This window comes from Aquarana catesbeiana, linkage group LG01 (assembly GCF_042186555.1).
Source record: "Aquarana catesbeiana isolate 2022-GZ linkage group LG01, ASM4218655v1, whole genome shotgun sequence".
NCBI classification, from domain to species: Eukaryota; Metazoa; Chordata; class Amphibia; order Anura; family Ranidae; genus Aquarana; species Aquarana catesbeiana.
Window position 1 is genome coordinate 979,375,786 of NC_133324.1, and position 14,094 is coordinate 979,389,879.

The window sequence follows — 14,094 nt, forward strand, 5'->3', positions numbered from 1 at the left end:
TCTGGTCCGCCTGTGCTCCTCTGGTCCGCCTGTGCTCCTCTGGTCCCCCGCATGCTTCTCTGGTCCGCCTGTGCTCCTCTGGTCCGCCTGTGCTCCTCTGGTCCGCCTGTGCCCCTCGGGTCCCCCTGTGCTCCTCTGGTCCCCCACGTGCTGTGTGCTGCACTGGTCCCCTGCATGCTCCACTGATCCCCCGAATGCCTTTTTGGTCCCACATGTGCTCTGCTGGTCCCCCCCTGCTCTGGTCCCCGTGCTCCTCTATTCCCCCCCATGCTGCTCTATCCCCCCTCCCAGCGCTCACCTCCTCTCCCTGCTTAGATAGGCATACAGACATGATCCTAGGAGTGGACACTGATAAGCTCATTGTACGATCCAGAAGTCATGCAGCCGCACACAGCTGTCCCCCTGTGCTCCTCTGGTCCCCCGTGTGCTGCACTGGTCCCCCTGTGCTCCTCTGGTCCCCCGTGTGCTGCGCTGGTCCACCTGTGCTCCTCTGGTCCGCCTGTGCTCCTCTGGTCCCCCGCGTGCTGCGCTGGTCCACCTGTGCTCCTCTGGTCTGCCTGTGCTCCTCTGGTCCGCCTGTGCTCCTCTGGTCCCCCGCGTGCTGCACTGGTCTGCCTGTGCTCCTCTGGTCCACCTGTGCTCCTCTGGTCCCCCGCGTGCTCCTCTGGTCCGCCTGTGCTCCTCTGGTCCCCCACGTGCTCCTCTGGTCCGCCTGTGCTCCTCTGGTCCGCCTGTGCTCCTCTGGTCCGCCTGTGCTCCTCTGGTCCGCCTGTGCTCCTCTGGTCTGCCTGTGCTCCTCTGGTCTGCCTGTGCTCCTCTGGTTCCCCGCGTGCTCCTCTGGTCCACCTGTGCTCCTCTGGTCCCCCGCATGCTCCTCTGTTCCCCTGCATGCTCCTCTGGTCCGCCTGTGCTCCTCTGGTCCGCCTGTGCTCCTCTGGTCCCCCGCGTGCTCCTCTGGTCCGCCTGTGTTCCTCTGGTCCCACTGTGCTCCCCTGGTCCCCCTGTGCTCCTCTAGTCTGCCTGTGCTCCTCTGGTCCCCCGCGTGCTGTGTGCTGCGCTGGTCCCCTGCATGCTCCGCTGATCCCCCGAATGCTGTTTTGGTCCCACATGTGCTCTGCTGGTCCCCCCCCTGCTGTGGTCCCCCCCTGCTCTGGTCCCCGTGCTCCTCTATCCCCCCCCCCATGCTGCTCTATCCCCCCTCCCAGCGCTCACCTCCTCTCCCTGCTTAGATAGGCATACAGACATGATCCTAGGAGTGGACACTGATAAGCTCATCGTACGATCCAGAAGTCATGCAGCCGCACACAGCTGTGACATGAACTTCCTCGGCACTCGTTCACTTGTTCTTTCCTTCCCCCACTCTCATCTAGATTCTCCGCGGCAGCAGACAGGATGAAGAGCGGGGGAAGGAAAGAACAAGTGAATCAGTGCTGAGGAAGTTCATGTCACAGCTGTGTGCGGCTGCATGACTTCTGGATCGTACGATAAGCTTATCAGTGTCCACTCCTAGGATCATGTCTGTATGCAGCTGCACTGCATAACTAAGCAAGGAGAAGATGTGAGCGCTGCGGGGGGGGGGGTGAATGAGGCAGCGGTCCGATGGCTCAGTGCCTGTACATGCCTGATCGTCCCTCCGCCACCTCCAATGCCACACACCGATCGTCTCTCCTCCACACCCGCTGAGACTCGGGGCTATGGGCTCCACATTTGGGGCTCCAGCCTCGATAGCCACCCCCTGGTGACGCCTATGCCTAGGCGTATTGACAAAGTAGCTCATGCAGCTTTTTGTGTGTTGGGATTTCTAGTGCAAAGAGCCTATAAGTTCCACAACATGGCTTACTTGCTGTACTTCAAATCCAATAATCTTTACTGTTCTGCATAAGAATCTATAGGCTTTTCTGGCTAGAGTTCTCCCTTTGCTGATGGGGGGGATTGTGCAACACAACATTAAGCTGAACAACAGAACGTGAAAGTAAACTGATTGTAAAGAGGGAAATGTCTCCTTCTCCATGTTTCTGTAGTCCACCACCTGACTACAAGCACCAATAAATGGGAGGTCAATGAGCCACAACTTAAGAAACCACTAGAAACCTCCAGAGGAAACTGAGGATTCCACAGGACCCGGGTTGAGAAAAGCTGCTCTAATGGGAATGTTCAAGATGGAGAGATTTTTATTCACTCACTATCTGTAGTTTTAATGACTTCCTGCTCTATCCAGAAGGAAAAAGTCTTAGCTCTAGAGAAACATTAACCACTTCAATACCGGGCACTTAGACACCTTCCTGCCCAGGCCAATTTTCAGCCTTCAGCGCTGTCACAATTTGAATGACAATTGCGCGGTCATGCAACGCTGTACCCAAACAAATTTTTTATCATTTTGTTCCTACAAATAGAGCTTTATTTTGATGGTATTGGATCACCTCTGTGGTTTTTATTTTTTGCGCAACAAATAAAAAAATTTTGAAAAAAACAAGTTTTTCTTTGTTTCTGTTAAAATTTTTTGTAAATAAGTATGTTTTCTTCTTCAATGATGGGCACTGATATGGCTGCACTGATGGGCACCGATGAGGTGGAACTGATGAGGTGGCACTGACGGGCACTGATAGGCGGCACTGATGGGCACTGATAGGTGGCACTGGTATGCGGCACTGATGGACACTCATAGGTGGCACTGATGGGCACTCATAGGTGGCACTGATGGGCACTTGTAGGTGGCATTGATGGGTACTTATTGGTGGCACTGATTGCTACTTATGGGTGGCACTGATAGGTGGCACGTATGGGCACTAATGGTCATTGATAGGTGGGCACGGATGGGCACTGACAGGTGGCACCGATGGACACTGATGGGTGGCACTGATGACACTGATTGGCGGCACAGATGACACCAATGGTTTGCATTGCTGGACATCACTGAAATATAATGGTGCCAGTCAGTGCCCATTTGTGTGCATTGATTGGCACAGATTGGGCACAGACTGGGCACATTGGGCACATGTGGATGGCCATGGGGTACATACCTGGCCATCCACATGTTGCCCCCTTCCCTGGTGGTCCTGGCGGCTTCCCTGGTGGTCTAGTGTGGGCATCCGAGGGAGGGCTGCGCTGATAAACAATCAGCACAGACCCCCCCTGTCAGGAGATCCGCCGATCGGCTCTCCTCTACTCTGTCAGACGCGAGTGAGGAAAAGCCGATCAATGGCTTTTCCTATTGACAACGTGATCAGCCGTGATTGGACACGATTGATAACATGGTAAAGAGCCTGGTAAAGAGTGGTAAAAGGTATTTATAATGTTTTATTTTATATATCTATACACAAATGTTTTGCCTTTCATTTCAATTTTAAACTGAATGAAATGTTTTACAAGGTGATCATTTACAATCACTTTAATTGTATTCTGTTTGTAATATTTTTTTTTTTATGTTTTTTTTCCACTTTACAGTTTAGAAGGGGAAACCAAATCCGTCAATGAAAGAAAGAGAAAAGTAAAGGAGACCCTTTCATCCTTACACATGAATGTTAGAGAGGTAAAGATTTTCTAGTATTTGTCTTGTAATCTTGATGCTGAACAATCAAAAACAGCCGTGTAAATTGACCAAGTGACCTTCGTATAAGTGAGCTTTCCCTGAATTCAGCCTTCTATTAGCTTCATGCACACTGGACGTTTTTGCAGTTGCTCCTAGAGGCATCTTTGAGTTTTTTTCTGCCTCTGTTCATGCACACATACTGCAGGTTTTTAGCAGCGTTTAGTGGCAGGGGTATCTAGAGGCAGGGAAAAAAAAACAGTGTGTCCAGGACGGCGCAGCAATTATTTATTCTGGCCAATAAAATGAAATAAGCTTGACTCCTGTAAAAGCTCCTAAAAGCTTGTGTAGCACCCTCTAGTGTGTGCTAGAAGTAATGTAGGATGTGTTATGCCGTGCACATACAACCGGACTATTCGTAGGACTGAACACTGAAAGACTTTTCGACGGAGTTCCAACGAAACAGACTTGCCTACACGCGATCACACTAAGGTCCGATCGTTTTGAACGTGATGACGTACGACCGGACTAGAATAAGGAAGTTCATAGCCAGTAGCCAATAGCTGCCCTTGCATCCTTTTTTGTCCTTCGGACTAGCATACAGACAACGGATTTTTCGCTCGGACTCGAGTCTGTCAGAAAGATTTGAAACATGTTCTATTTCTAAACTCAGACGGATTTTTCAACAGAAAAGGTCAGATGAAGCCCACACACGATCGAATTGTCCGATGGATTTGTTCCATCAGACCAGTTTGGTTGAAAAGTCCAGTCGTGTGTACACGACATTAGAGTTTACAGTAGGTAAATTTTAGCTGGCTCGGAGCTAAGTCTGAGCCATGGAATCTGGGTCAGGTTTCAGAGATGTTCAGGGCTGGGTGACTTATCCTGGCAGCCTTCTGGTGCCTCCCCCTGGTCTAGAAGGTTGGAGAATCTTCTAGAATTAGTGGGTGGAGGTTAGGAGGAGATGCCTTGAATATTTACGAGTCATTGGCCAATCCCCAGTAATGGGCTGGTAGGGGCAGAGCTTACCCCATAAATATACATGAGCCATGCCAGCAGGAGCAGTCAGGAGGAAGATGGAGATACAGTCCTGCGGAGGCTGCCGGTGACCCTCAGGGGTGCCCCCTAGTCTAGGGGGGGTGTCCTACCTTGGGCTGGGGCTCGGGTGCTGGAAGGATCCTGCCATAAGATAGAGGAGGAAGCCCTTCCTGGAGGCACGGGAGCAAGAGAGGACAGAGTGTGTAGATCACCACTGCTGGGGACTAACAATGGGGGAGACTGCTACATGTAGTCAGTCTCCCTGAAGACAGCAGTCTTCATCCTTCCCTGGGAGATCTCCTGAGAGTCAGATGGTAGGGCTGGGGAAGAGTCAGTTGAGAAGACTGGTGTGATAGTTAACCTGGAGGGGCTAGTGAAAGAGGCAGCTGCAGCCAGATGGGTTTGCAGTGCCTGGAGAGGTGATGCTGAGATCAGTAACCACATGGGAGAAGTACAAACTGTTTTCAGTAAATCTTTGCTACACAACAAGGGGCTATGAGTTCCTGCCTGTAAAGGGCTATTCTAAAATGTGACTGGGAGCCTGTAAGTGTGTGCAAGTGTGTGCAGGAGGCAAGTGAAGGAGAATGTATATAGACTATATATAGGAATATATTCCTGAAGTTGTTGCTGACATTTTGGTAAAGTCAAGTTGGCATCCCATTACCTCCCATCCCTATCCAAGTTATTAACCCCTAATAAATAACAAAAACAAAGTCACAGACTGTTCTCTGACTATGACTCTGAAGTGCCTTTTAAAATTTTGGTGTGCTCGGCTGTGCAGGGTGGGGGATCCAAGTTCATCAGCAGTCCCTACAAGGGTGTGCTATATTCGTATAAACTTTAAACACTTTTACAAGCGTCAGGCATTTTTTTCTGCAAAAACGCTGCTAGCTTCTAGGAGAGTTAAATAAACATCCTGTGTGTATAAGGCCTTAGAAAACCCCTCACAGATGTTGGTTTATTCCATACTTGTACCCCACATGATGCTGTTTTTTTATTAATTTCTTACCACTGTCCAATACATATACCATCTGTAACATAACAGCGATGATCATTTTAATTTTTTTGAAGAATTGCGACCCTCCTGTAATCGCGGTCTTGGGATCGGGGGGCGGAACCCGTGCCATGATTGGTTTTCTGGGAACAATCTCGAAACTGGCCGAATTAAACCTTTTAGGTGCCATTACATACATTGCTGGGATATCTGGATCAACATGGTATGTAGATTATACCAATTTTTACAGCAATTTGTTACCTGTATAATATAACAGCTATTGTTTTTAACCATATTGCCCCCCAGGACACACATGTTAAAATCATCATTTTTTTTTTGCTATATTTTTTACAATTCTTTTTGCAATTTTATACATAATTTTTTGATAAAATTCAAAAGATGGGGTTGCATCGAGTATAGAGATACTAAACATGTCAAAACTTAAAATTGAGCACATCTGTGAAATGGCGGAAAAACAATGGTGTCTACAATTGTTCATAGTCGATGCTTTAACCGCTTGCCGACTGCCTCACGTAGATATACGTCGGCAGAATGGCACAGGCAGGCAAAGCAACGTGTATATATACGTTGCTTTGAATCTGCCGCCTAGCATGCGTGTGCCCGCCGTGGACTCAATGTCCGCTGGTGTCCCGCGATCGGGTCACAGAACAGCAGAACGGGGGGATGCCTTTGTAAACGAGGCATCTCCCTCCCTAGTGAAAGGACACTGATCGTCTGCTCCTTGTCATCGGGAGCAGTGATCAGTGTCATGTCACAGTAAGCCCCGCCCCCACAAGTTAGAAACACTCCCTAGGACACACTTAACCCCTTCCCCGCCCCCTAGTGGTTAACCCCTTCACTGCCAGTGTCATTTACACAGTAATCAGTGCATTTTTATAGCACCAATCTCTGTATAAATGTGAAGCCAAATCCATTTGGCAGCCAAATCCTCCCGGGCTGAGGTGGTTAAAAGCCTTTATGGGTCTTCAGATTAGAGTTAACTATGAATTATGTCCCTAGAATTAGGAGATATCTCTCATATGTGGCACAGTTTCTGTTTACAGACTAGTGTAGATCCTATGTGCACGTGTGAATTTGTATACATGTGCAGTGGAGGGCAAGGGGTGCTTTCATAATTTTTTTATCTATTTAATTTTTGTTATACTTTTTTAATGATTTTAATCTTATGCTGTCACAAGGGGGCAAACAAGTCCCCTATGTGAGAGCATAGGCAAGTGACAAGTTCATCAGGGGTCTATTTAACCCCCATTGTTTCCCCAGCCTTCACTGCAGCTAATGACAGCTGAGAAACCGAAATTATGAAATCATCGCCACTTCCAGGTTCATTACTTGCAGGGGAAATCAGGGAATGGATGTTCCTCCATCTCCTCCTGCTTAACGAATGATACATTTTCAGTGGTCTTGGGCTCCCTGGAGGAACGATGATGATCAACCATGGGGGTGCCAGTAAGGGGGGGGGGCTGCCCTTCTGACTACTGTAAAAGTGATCAGGAGGATGTAGAGCCGACTGGATCACTTTTACTAAACAGATGAACACTGGCTGAAAAAATTGACACCAAACACCAAACTTATGCAGCTGCAGCCATGAGATTGCTTCAACCACTTGAAGTCTGGGACGTTTCAACATTGCCTCAGGACATCAAGTGATTAGACAACAAATTGAGAACAATTTACATCCAGACAAAGCATGTTACATGGATGACAAAACCAGTGATAATGAAATATATATACCAAGTTATTTTGAACAAATGTTACATGGATAGCTTACCTATCAAAATCTAACTTACTACTTTAATGTTGCAGGTGTATGTCCTCTCTGTATTCAAATAAAAACTGGTCAGACTTTTCAGAGATAGAACAATTGGAGATGGAGTTATGTCAGCGAATGAAATCGGACACTGAACGGAAAAGTCCATGGAAGAAGTTAAAAGAGAAATTTCTTGGAGACTCGTACTCTCTGACAGATGTTTGGGCCTATACATTTGTCTTCAGAGCCTTGAATTCGGTAAGTCCTACCTGGGTCCTCTCGGAGGTTTGGAACCCAGGAGAACCTTTAGCTCCGGGGTGACTTGCCTTTAGCTTCTTCCTAATGGAGATGGCACAGTCTTAATATTTCTCTGTTAATCAGAATCAGACTCTTTATGTTGTTATTGCTGTTCTCTACGTTCTACTACCTCCCCCAATCATCCAACTCGGCTCTGAAGCTAGTGCTGAAAGGTTGCTGAGACCTCATGAACACTTGATCCAGAAAAAGAATCTGGCACAACCGCATGTATCAACGGAGTGATAAGTTTTATTTCATGCAGAGTATTACAGCCACAACTAGGTGCAGAACAAAAACCCCAATTAGAATTGGGAGTGATATTTATAAAAGTTGTGCTGCCTATAATTCTTTCTGTATAAGGGGAGGTGTCTCCAACATGCATAAATATACAAAAGGACCCACCAAGGATATGATGCTTACAACAGGCTTACCACAAATTCTTTATTGAAAATATTAATCAAATGGACATAAAACTCAAACAGACAGATGGCTCCATCCAGACTAAGTGTCCATATAATGCAGCTGATATGACCCTAGGCTAGTGCAGGTGAAGTAATGTGGGCAGACTATAGTAAAAAACAGTCCTGCATGCACCTCTCTGGCATGCACCTGGAAGCAATTTGTCTTTTATGAGACAAGAGCTATAGCTGACAAGCATAGGGGTGCACAGAGGGTGTGCCAGGTGTGCCTGGGCACACACTAATCACTATGTGTGGTGCCAATTCCCCCTACTGCCCAGGCTTCCCCCCCTTGTTAGCCCCCACCCCACAGTGCTGTTGGCTTCCCTCATCTCCTGTCCCCCCAGCTGCTGCGGGGTATATTTCAGGATGGAGAGTGGGGGAAGGGGCTAGCAAATATGTAATTTACCGACCCCTTCCTTTTTTAAATGAACACAGTGAACACACTCACTCATTCATAACTGAAGCTCAATAAACTGTGTTTACTATGCTGCCAATGAACAGGAAGCCACTCAGCACAGATCACTTCCCATTCATTCATTGTACTGTGTAGCTGAGGCTGCAAAGAAAGGCATGCGTGCTTGAGCTTTGGGGTGCACATCCCAATGCAATAGGCTGCACACACCTTTGCTGACAAGCCAAAAAGAAAGATGGCCACAGCGTGATCCTCTAGTTCTGGGAGGGCGTTCATTGACATTCTCCCAGAACCCGCCTCTCACATGCCCCCTAGGGAACGCTTTGGGCATGCTCTGTGACTGCTGTGTCCAATCACAGTGGCCCTTTACCATGTGATCCAAACACCTTTGATCACATGTAACAGAACTGCTGGTTATCAGTAGTCCTTTCCTCCCATGCTGTGTGTGAGGAAAGGAGAGCCGATAACTGACAGGACTGTCAGCACATACGCTGATAAACAGGGCAATGAAGAAAGCAGCCTCATCAGTACCTTTCAGTGCAGCCTCATCAGTGCCTTTCAGTGCAGCCTCATCAGTGCCCATCAAAGCAGTCTCATGAGTGCCCATCAGTGCAGCCTCATCAGTGCCCATTAGTGCAGTCTCATCAGTGCCCATCAGTGCAGCCTTATCAGTGCCCATCAGTGCAGCCTCATCAGTGCCCATCAAAGCAGCCTTAACCCTTCCAACACTTTCGGTTCCGGCACCGCATGGAGTAGCTGCTCCTCTCCTCAGCTCCCGCACTACGGACCAAATCTGCCTATAAAATCCAAATAGAGCCTCCTAAATCACCCCCCCGCTACCTCCGGGTGACATCCGCCAGCCTATGGATCGGTTTGTGGAGAAAACCAGCTCCAGCACACAAACGGCCCAGATGGCGCCGCCGGCCCAGCTGCAAATCGAGACCCCAGTCTCGGCCTACATGGAGCCATACACAGACCCACAGATGGCGGAGATGGAGGTAAGCGGCCACACACACCTCCCTGCATGCCTCCTCTGCTTAGCCACAACCTCCCCATGTCTCTCCACAAGCCTCCCCCTCACAGGCCTTCTCCCCACAAGCCTCCACTCCACAGCATAATGGGGATAACAGCACAGAGCGCATAGCGCAGGCCGTGGCAGCTCTCCTGTCCCCTATGATTTCTGCCTCAGTGGAAAGGGCAGTAAACGCAGGGATGAAGCAAATAAAGGCCCAGCTAGGAGAACACACCTGTCAGAGAGGTTACCTGGTTGGGCGCCGGGGCGCGCCGGGGCGTGTTGGCGCTCGCGTTCCTGTCCGTGCTGGGGCGCGTGTCCCTGGGGGCGCCGGTGTGTCTGGGCTGGCCGACCGTGGCGTGCGGGGTGGCGTCCGGGCGTTCGTGCGTACGCGCGTTCGCGCTAGCGCGCGTTCGCGTTAGCGCGCGTCCGCCTGTGGGCGCTGCTTGTGACGCGACCCGGTTCGGTGGGCGTGCACGCCGGTGTCGGGGGCGCGCTCGGGCGCGTGCGGGGGCGCGGCGCGCTTTGGCGAATCGGCGCGCGCACGTGCGCGGCGTTTTGGCGCCAATCGGCCTATTTAAGGCTTGCCTCTATGCTGACCCAGTGCTGCCTGATCAAACAGCTCTGTACCTTGTCCGCGATCATCCTGAGTTCCTGTTTCCCTGTTGTGCTTATCCGTTGTGACCCGGCTACCCCTTGGACTATCCTTGATTGCTGCCTGAACCCGACCCCGGCTTGTCTGACCTTGTTTCTGCCTCACCCTCTTGTACCGCTGCTGCCAGCCCGTTGCCGACCTCTGCCTGTGTGTGACCAGCCTGATCAGTTCCTGCCCAGCATCTGCTCTACCCAGTCTGAAGACCTACCGGTTGCTTGCCAGACCATTGTGCTCCAGGATCCTACTACAGGCCCTCATACCACTCCGCATTCGTGGCCTCCTGTCTACTCTATCAGGGGCCCCGAATCGGATACGTAAGGGAGCCTACCCTCTGCCCAAGCGGACTCACCTGTCTGGTAAGTGTGGGACCTGACAGTATCAGGCAGCCATGACTGAGTCCGGGCAGGGGGCCTCCCCCATGGATGAACTGTGCAGGCACCTAGCGGGCCTCACTCAAGCCGTTAAAAGTCTGCAAGAAGGCTACACTAGATTGGAAGGGCAGGTCCAGGCCCTCTCAGCCTCTCCTTCAGGAGCAGCGTCCAATTCGGCTTCGGCACCCTCTGTAGTGATGCTTCCACCAGAGCCCAGAGTACCTCCACCCGAGAAGTTTTCAGGAGATCGCAGTAAGTTCCAAGCGTTCCGCAACGCTTGCGAACTGTATTTTGCCCTGCAACCCCGTACATTCTCCCTGGAAGCTACTAAAGTGGGGTTCATCATATCCTTGCTGACTGGTGAACCTCAAACCTGGGCCCACAATCTGCTGAAACAAAAGGCTCAATCCCTTGATTCCGTGAGTGACTTCTTCCTAGCCATGTCCCAACTGTACGAGGACCCTCAGCTAACGGCAACGGCTGAAGCCACTTTGCACTCCCTCCAACAAGGTCGCAGAGCGGCTGAAGATTACGCCGTGGAGTTTAGGCGTTGGAGTGCCGACACGGAGTGGAATGACGCTGCCTTGCGTCACCAATATCGGCTGGGATTATCTGACCCTCTAAAGGACGAGCTGGCACGAGTGGGGGTTCCCCAGACACTAGAGGAACTCATCAATTTATCTATCCAAATTGACCGTCGCCTCAGGGAAAGACGCTCTGAAAGATCAGTTGGTCATCCACGTCTTACCTGGATGTTGCCCAGGGCCCCTAGTGCCCCGCACCAAGCTCCATTGGTCTCATCCGCTTCCGCCCAGGAAGGCTCGGAGCCTATGCAGTTGGGACTGCTCCGTCCCTCTCTGACCCCAGAAGAGAAGACCCGAAGACGCACACTCAACCTGTGCTTGTACTGTGGAGAGCCCGGTCATTTTGCAAGAGCATGCCCCAATAAGAGGCGTAAGTGTCTACCGTCTTCCTCATTGTGTGCACCTGTCCTACCTAGTACCGGTAGCCATTTAACTCTCTCCATTGTCTTGCAGTTACCTGGAAGGAGCATCCCAGTACCGGTCATCGTTGATTCAGGGGCATGCAGTGGATTCATTGACCGGACCTTCGTTGAAACTCACCATATCCCCACTCAAACTAAAGCCCAAGGACTGGCAGTCTTTCTAGCAGACGGTTCCACCCTCCGTTCCGGACCCGTCACCCAAGAAACGGTTCCTCTTTTGGCCACCATTGGCCCGGAACATCAGGAACTATTACGCCTAGATGTCATCTCCTCTCCTCTCTTCCCAATTATCCTAGGGATACCTTGGCTACAGGCCCACAATCCTAGCATCAACTGGGCTACGGGCAAGGTTCAGTTTTCCTCCGAATATTGTAGACAAAACTGCTTACGGGGAACCCCACCAACCTCTTCCCAATGTCTGTGCATGGACTCTGAAACTAAACTCTACCAAGATCTTCCTGAACCCTACCGGGATTTCCTAGACGTGTTCAGTAAGAAGGGGGCAGAAACCCTTCCAGCACATAGACCCTATGACTGCCCAATAGAACTTCTACCGGGTACCGAAGTCCCCTTTGGTAGGATCTTTCCCTTAACTGAGCAGGAGCTGGGCACCTTGAAGACTTACATTGACGAAAACCTGAAGAAAGGGTTCATTCGTCCTTCTACGTCTCCAGCTGGGGCAGGCATCTTCTTCGTAGAAAAAAAAGATCATTCCCTACGTCCCTGCATTGACTACCGGGAGCTTAACAAAATTACCATAAAGAACAGATACCCGCTACCTTTGGTTCCTGAGCTGTTTCAGAGGTTAGGATCTGCTACCGTGTTTACTAAACTAGACCTCCGTGGAGCCTATAACCTGATCCGTATAAGAGAAGGAGACGAGTGGAAGACAGCTTTTCGTACCCGATTTGGTCATTATGAGTACCTTGTCATGCCTTTTGGTCTGTGCAACGCACCGGCAACATTTCAGCACTTTGTTAATGATGTCTTTCATGATTTACTGGATTTATACGTCATCGTTTATCTAGATGATATCCTGGTCTTCTCCGCCTCTCTGATGGAGCACCGCAGACATGTACGAACTGTACTCTCCCGGCTAAGACAGCATGGGCTCTACGCCAAACTTGAGAAGTGCGAATTTGAGCTCCAATCCATCCAATTCTTGGGTTTAATCATCTCTCCTGATGGCATTAAAATGGATCCTCAGAAAGTATCCGCCATTCTGGAGTGGCCTGCACCGACTGACAAAAAAGGGGTACAACGTTTTATTGGCTTCGCCAATTTCTACAGAAAGTTCATCAGGGGATTTTCTTCAATCATAGCTCCCATTACGGAACTTATTAAACAAGGGTGCCGGTTCCACTGGACCCCTAAAGCACAAGAGGCCTTTGGAAAACTCAAAGCGTTGTTTACCTCAGCCACTATTCTTAAACATCCCAATCCTGCCTTGCCTTTCGTCCTGGAGGTGGATGCCTCCGAAGTTGCAGTCGGAGCTGTACTGTCTCAGAGACAGGGTGCCAAAGCACTCCTGTATCCAGTGGGATTCTTCTCACGTAAGCTCTCTCCGTCCGAGAAAAACTATGATGTGGGTGATCGGGAACTTCTGGCCATTAAAGCAGCTCTGGAAGAATGGCGTTATCTCCTGGAAGGTGCAGCACATCCCATCTTGGTCTACACAGACCATAAGAACTTAGAGTACCTAAGAACGGCCAAGAGATTAAAACCCCGGCAGGCCAGATGGGCACTTTTTTTTTCGCGATTTATTTTCCACATCACGTACAGACCTGGATCCAAGAATGTCAAATCCGACGCCCTTTCCCGGATGTTCCTTGACTCTGAAAGAACCCTGTCCCCAGACACCATTCTTCCTTCTGGAAATTTTCTCGTTCTACAGGAAGACATAATTTCTCAAATCAGGCGAGCTTCCTCGAGAATGCCCCCACTTGCTGAAGCCTGTGCCAAGGATGGACTGCTCTGGTTCAAGAATAGGATTGTGGTTCCTGAGGAGCTGAAAGCACGGGTACTAAGCTTGTGCCATGACCACAAACTTGCGGGTCACTTCGGCACACGGAAAACAATTGACCTTGTCCAACGCTCCTTCTGGTGGCCTCATCTTACCAGGGATTGTAAGGCATATGTGGAGTCCTGTGATACGTGTGCCAGAAATAAGACTAGCCGGTCAAGAGCATGGGGCCTACTGAAGCCATTACCAGTCCCAGAGAGACCTTGGGCCATGATCTCTATGGATTTCATCGTGGAGCTCCCACCATCAGAGGGTTTTTCATCCATTTTTGTTGTAGTGGACAGGTTGTCTAAAATGGCCCATTTCCTCCCCATGAAGGGCACCCCCTCAGCCATGGAGACCGCCGCTATCTTCATCAAAGAGATCGTCAGACTACATGGAGTCCCGACCAATATAGTCTCCGACAGAGGCGTCCAGTTCACCTCCAGATTCTGGAGATCCCTTTGTGGTGCCCTTGAGATCGAGTTGTCCTTTTCCTCGGCCTACCACCCTCAGTCCAATGGACAAACCGAGAGGATGAACCAAACCTTG

At 50.0% G+C, this 14,094-nt stretch overlaps 1 protein-coding gene across 1 annotated transcript in view; it reads left to right on the forward strand.

Annotated features, from left to right (window-relative positions):
- The first annotated feature begins 3,251 nt into the window (after positions 1-3,251).
- LOC141128992 (cytosolic phospholipase A2 gamma-like) overlaps positions 3,252-14,094 on the forward strand; it is an 87,418-nt gene continuing 76,575 nt past the window's right edge. The window contains exons 1-4 of the mRNA XM_073616687.1: positions 3,252-3,283; positions 3,445-3,529; positions 5,636-5,781; positions 7,383-7,584. Of these exons, the coding sequence (XP_073472788.1) occupies positions 3,252-3,283; positions 3,445-3,529; positions 5,636-5,781; positions 7,383-7,584 (465 nt within the window). The remainder of the gene's footprint in view (positions 3,284-3,444; positions 3,530-5,635; positions 5,782-7,382; positions 7,585-14,094) is intronic.